Source organism: Tarenaya hassleriana, unplaced genomic scaffold (genome assembly GCF_000463585.1).
Source record: "Tarenaya hassleriana unplaced genomic scaffold, ASM46358v1 Cleome148, whole genome shotgun sequence".
NCBI classification, from domain to species: Eukaryota; Viridiplantae; Streptophyta; class Magnoliopsida; order Brassicales; family Cleomaceae; genus Tarenaya; species Tarenaya hassleriana.
The window spans coordinates 122,978-128,415 of record NW_010964901.1 but is presented as its reverse complement, the minus strand read 5'-3'; the positions used below and the strand labels follow the sequence as shown (position 1 = coordinate 128,415).

At 35.9% G+C, this 5,438-nt stretch overlaps 1 protein-coding gene across 2 annotated transcripts; it reads right to left on the bottom strand.

Moving 5' to 3' along the window:
- Positions 1 to 1,049: 1,049 nt before the first annotated feature.
- On the bottom strand, positions 1,050 to 4,567 carry LOC104808477 (zinc finger BED domain-containing protein RICESLEEPER 2-like). 2 transcript variants are annotated; one of them, XM_010534156.2, is made up of 5 exons: positions 3,832 to 4,567; positions 3,653 to 3,718; positions 1,383 to 3,498; positions 1,233 to 1,296; positions 1,050 to 1,149 (listed from the first exon to the last, which is right to left on the bottom strand). In XM_010534156.2, the coding sequence occupies exons 3-4, from the start codon at positions 2,653 to 2,655 to the stop codon at positions 1,253 to 1,255; spliced, it is 1,317 nt and encodes a 438-aa protein (XP_010532458.1). In that variant the 5' UTR covers positions 2,656 to 3,498; positions 3,653 to 3,718; positions 3,832 to 4,567; the 3' UTR covers positions 1,050 to 1,149; positions 1,233 to 1,252. The 2 variants fall into 2 exon arrangements, with proteins under 2 accessions (XP_010532458.1, XP_010532459.1); XM_010534157.2 differs by having other exon boundaries at positions 1,383 to 3,490.
- Positions 4,568 to 5,438: the final 871 nt, after the last annotated feature.

Genomic DNA, 5,438 nt, shown 5'->3' with positions numbered 1-5,438 from the left:
GTGTATATGTAATAGATTTATGTATGTATGTATGTATGTATGTATGTATGTATGTTACAAAGTCAAATTAAAGTAGAGGAGCTATGATGGGGACTCGTGGAACTCTTCAATACTTTATAAAATACGAGACGTTGGAAAATAATCTATAATCTCTATACAATATTTTATTATATTAGAAATTTGTTTTTTCAAAAAAGAAAGAGAGAAAGAGAGAAAATTGAAATCCCGTCACGCGGGGGCAAAGGGCTATTTGGCCGCTTAGACAGATACCTCTGTATATATACACACACGAACCAAGATTTTGTCCTTCGTCGTCTCGGGAAATTTTCTTTTATTTTCCTCAGGAAATCTTCCATATCCAGACAGACACAGATAGAAGAAGAAGAAGACGAAGGCATCGTTTTCGATTAGAGATTGACAATCGCGGTGAGTTTTCGATCCCATTACCTTTCCGTTTTAGATTTTCCGATGCTTGTGCGAATTTTTTCCTGGGAAAATGCAGCTGTCTTGTCTGTTCGGTTCCTAGAAATTTTCAAGGAAAATAGAAACGTATCAGATCACACCCGATGGTTCTTCTTCTCCCCCCTTTTTTTGGTTCGGATTTAAATTATTTCCTTTTAAATATAACAATTTGAGATATAAAAACACGCTGAAAAAAGTATTCATTCACATTCAGAAATGGTTTATCGAGGTTTAGCTCAACCTCTTGGATTGGCCCTTGAGATGATCCAATCCGGTTCGTTCCATATACCAGATCCGAACCGAATCAAACCCGCTTAAATGTTTGGTATAGCTTGGTTTGATCCGATTAAGTTAAACCGACTATGTGGTTATAACAGGTAGGGGTGGGCGATCGGGTCGGATCGGGTTATTCGGATTGGGTTATTTCGGGTTCGGGTTGTTCGGGTTTGAAAAATTCATATCCATTCGGGTATATAATCTTAATCGGTTCGGTTCGGATTCGGTTCGGGTTTTTTCGGGTTCGGTTCGGGTTTATCCAAACAAATATTCGATAAAAAAAATAACAAAAACAACATAATAGTTTCATCTCATACAAAAACAAATCCAAAATATTGTTCAAACAACTCGTTTCAAATCCAAAATCTTCTTCAAACTAATCTTCTCCAACCAAATCTCCATATGACAAACCTTAAAAAGAATAAAACAATGACAAAATAAGTGAAACAAATGATTGAATATAATGTAAAAATATAATCAAGATAAAGATTTACCATAATTTATCTTCATCTTTCTAGACAACACACAAATCACTTTGTCCCGATGATTTCCGAAATTCTATGCAAACAAAGAGATTAAACAAATCAAGAAAATACAAGTTGTATTTTAGATATTTTATAAAACAATATAAAGATAGTAATTACCTTCAGCCAATGCAAACATAAATTCATTTTCCGCGATCAACTCACTGAAGTTACGTTTTTCGTCAGAAATAAGATGAGACATCAACCAATTTTGTGTTAGGATCAATGATTCAACCATGTCAGGAGTTAAACAACTTCGATATTGATCTAGAATGCGACCTCCTGTGCTAAACGCGGACTCAGATGAAACAGTAGAGACTGGAATTGCTAATAAATCTCTCGCCATTTCTGCCAAGATTGGAAATTTACCATTGGTCGTCTTCCACCATGATAAAATATCAAATTCGCAACCCAAGCTGTTAGGTTTCATCACCTCGACCTTTTCCATCAAATAAATATCTAACTCATTCGGTGATTCCTCAACCACCCCTTTATCTACTATCATTTGAGCAAACGAAGCAAAAGGGTCATCCTCATATATGAAACCCATATCGATATCAACACCATTCATATTACTTGACGATTCAGACATCTCAACGGATGATTTTCTACTTTCACATCTTTCTCCACTTGGTGTTTTGTATTTGTACCACTCATAATAGGAGACAAACAACCTATGCAACACATCAGTGATGCTCTTCTTCATGTCGACGCTTTTGGCACTATCCTTACCATACATCTTGTCAAAACAATGAGTTACAAAACTCATCTTACTCCTTGGATCAAATACAGATGCAACAATCAATAACTTGTTGATCCTTTCGGTGCCTTCCCAATACTTATCGAACTTGAACCTCATTATCTTTGCCATCTTGCTCATTTCGTGATCGGGATTGTTTGCCAAGGATAAAAGAACCGTTTCAATCTTTATAATCTCGTTGTAATAGCAAGTAGAAGTTACCTTTGTAGTAGCAGAAAATGCTAAAGTCGATTCATAAAAAATCTTCAAGAATCGTACCAATCGATGAGCATTTTCCCAATCATTTTCTGAAGGAGGACCAATCCTTTTCTTGCCGGTTCTAGAATCATCATCTTCAGCAAAATAATCCTCATAAAGCTTGTCTTCCATTTTCATTCGATTAAATATTTCTTTATACTTCAAAGCGGAAGATAACATCAGAAATGTCGAATTCCAACGTGTCGCACAATCCAAAACCAAACTTCCTCTGTTAAAGTTATCACTTCCAACTCGACTTTTAAATGCTTGCAACCTTGAATCGGACGACCTTACATACTTAACAGCATTGCGAATGCTCGCCACACTATCACCTATGTCTGATAACCCTTCTTTAACAATCAAATTCAAAACATGTGCTCCACAACGCAAATGCATAAACTATCCTTTCAACACAAGAGTATCTTCACACCAAGTATTCAACTTGTTGTTTAAAAGCCTCAAAGCACAATTATTTGCGCTAGCACTATCAACGGTAATGGCGAAAACCTTATCGATACCCCAATCCACCAAACATTTTACAAATTCTCTTGCAATGGTCTCTCCCTTATGGTTCGATATAGGGCTGAAACTGATAATTTTTCTATGCAAACGCTAACTTCTGTCGATAAAATGCGCAGTGATAACCATGTAACTCATTGTTGTTATCGATGTCCAAATATTTGTAGTAAAAGACACCCTTTGCTTGTTCTCATTCAACAAATTCTTCAAAGAAGCCTTCTGATTCAAGAATAACTGATAAACTTCTCTTGTCACTGTTCTTCTTGAAGGAATCACAAATGAAGGCAATCCAACGTTACAGAAATGTTTAAATCCTTCTCCTTCAACAAATGTAAAAGGTTGTTCATCCATAATAATCATACTAACCAATGCTCCTCTAACTGCCTCTTGACTAAACCCAACAGTGATAAGTTTAGAATCTCCTCCGATGGACAGATCTTTACTTAAGGTTTTCTGACAAGCACTTTCAGAAAGATTCTTATATACCTTGCAAGTTTTCTGAATATGATTCTTTAAACTGCTTGTACTCATTGATGAACAGCCCGTCAACATAACACCGCAATAATTGCAAGTGCACTTCTTTGGGTTATCGGAAAGTTTGGTAAAGTGATGCCATACCTGGGACCTCGCTGGAACTATCCTCTTTGCTTTCGGAGGTAGTTCTGAATCTGACGGTGGTTCTTTTCTCGTATTACCGGCCGATTCTCCAATTCTAACCATCTCCGAATTTGTATTATCCATTTGTTAACAATCCAAAACACAATACACAATTAATATAGAGTCAGAAACATCACGAAACAAACAACGACATCAACCTTACATACTTAGCAAAGAATTAACGCAGAAGAAGCGCTGTCAAAGGAGACAAAATTACCTCGGACTGAAGACGAAGGCAAACCGGCGACGCACAAGGCTGAACCAGAGAGAAGACAAGGGCAAGCTACGCAGAAGAGAAGCAGAAAGTAAAGAGAACCAAAGGTAAGCCGGTGACTATAGCCTAAAATTGATCACGAAGTAGAGAGAGGCCACATAATCGGGAGAAAAGGAACGCACCTCAGACGAAGAACCCACTGGCGACGCAATCCAGAGGTGCGAGAGAGGCCGCCGATGATGCAGAAGAAAAGCAGAAAGCAAAGCTCACACGAACAGAGGTAGAAGAAGGTTGAAACGAAGCTCACACGAACCACAGACGAAGAGAGAGAGGCAGTCGACGACAAACCAGAGGTGCAGAGAGAGAGGAGTCGATGACAAATCAGAGGTGCAGAGAGAGAGAGAGGGGTAGCCGGTGACGCAAACCAGAAGTGCTTCGACAACCGGCGACGGAGGACACGGATCGAGCTTGAGGAAGAGGAGCTTCGAGCCTTCGAACTTCGACAGAGGCGGAGGAGAGAGGAGAGGTCGAGAGGGTTATATCTAAACCAAATTAATTAAACTTAAATGTTAAATTCGGTTTAATCGGATACCCGAACCGATCGGTTATTTACCCGAACCGAACCGATCCGATCGGTTATAGGATTATGATAACCGATCGGTTATTTTTGTAAAATCCGATCCGAACCGAGATCCGATTAATCGGTTCGATTTTATCCGAACCCGACTAACCCGATCCGATTGTCCAACCCTAATAACAGGGAAACGAAACTCCCTGTGTAAACCGAAAACTTATTATCCACATGGAATTTCACCATCAATTTCGTTAATGCATTACCACAGTATTAGGTGGCTGTCATAAATGAGAGACGCGTATCTACCGAAGCCAAGTATATATAAATGTACAGTTCATTTAACAAGGTGATGACACGTGTCCAATCTTTTTTTTTTTTAAATTCAACGCATTGCATTTATGAACCATGTGTTTCATATTCATTTTTTTACCTTTGTAATAATATTATGTGATATATACACTTTTCAATACGTTTTTCTCTTAAGATGTATCTTTATATATATTGCAATACGATATTTAAATCCATCATAAAAAGTTAATGTATAGGGAATATAATCCAACGCATTGCATTTATGAATTATGTGTTCCATATTCTTTTTTACCATTATAATAATATTATGTGATATATACATATACTTTTCAATACGTTTTTCTTTTAAAATGTGTCTTTATATATATTGCAATAAGATATTTAATTCCATCATAAAAAGTTAATACATAGAGAATATAATTAATTTTAATGTCTTTTAAGTTACATGTATAGAAACTAATGTTGATTCTAAGTATGTATTATCTCGATATAGTTAGTTAAACGATAAAAATTATACTAATATAAATTACGTTTAAAACACTTTTGTTACTCATAATAAGTAAATATATTCATGTGCATTATGATATGAGGACGTAGATTCAACTAAATTTAATATCTTTTAAATGTATTTTATCATTTTCAGATTTTTTCATATATGATAACGAGGTTCAAATAACGTTAAATGTAAAATCATTTACACATGTATTATATTTTATTTTAAAAAGACTATATACATTGTCTTTCATCTCTATTTAATATATTAAGTTAAATCAGTCAATGTTTTGACCGAGACATTTAAAAAAAATGAGAATTTGGGTCAAGATACAGTTAACTTTTTATTTTTTGGGTTAATGTACCGTTAACTTTTTGTTACATTCAATTAACATTAGAGTTCTATAAATTCGA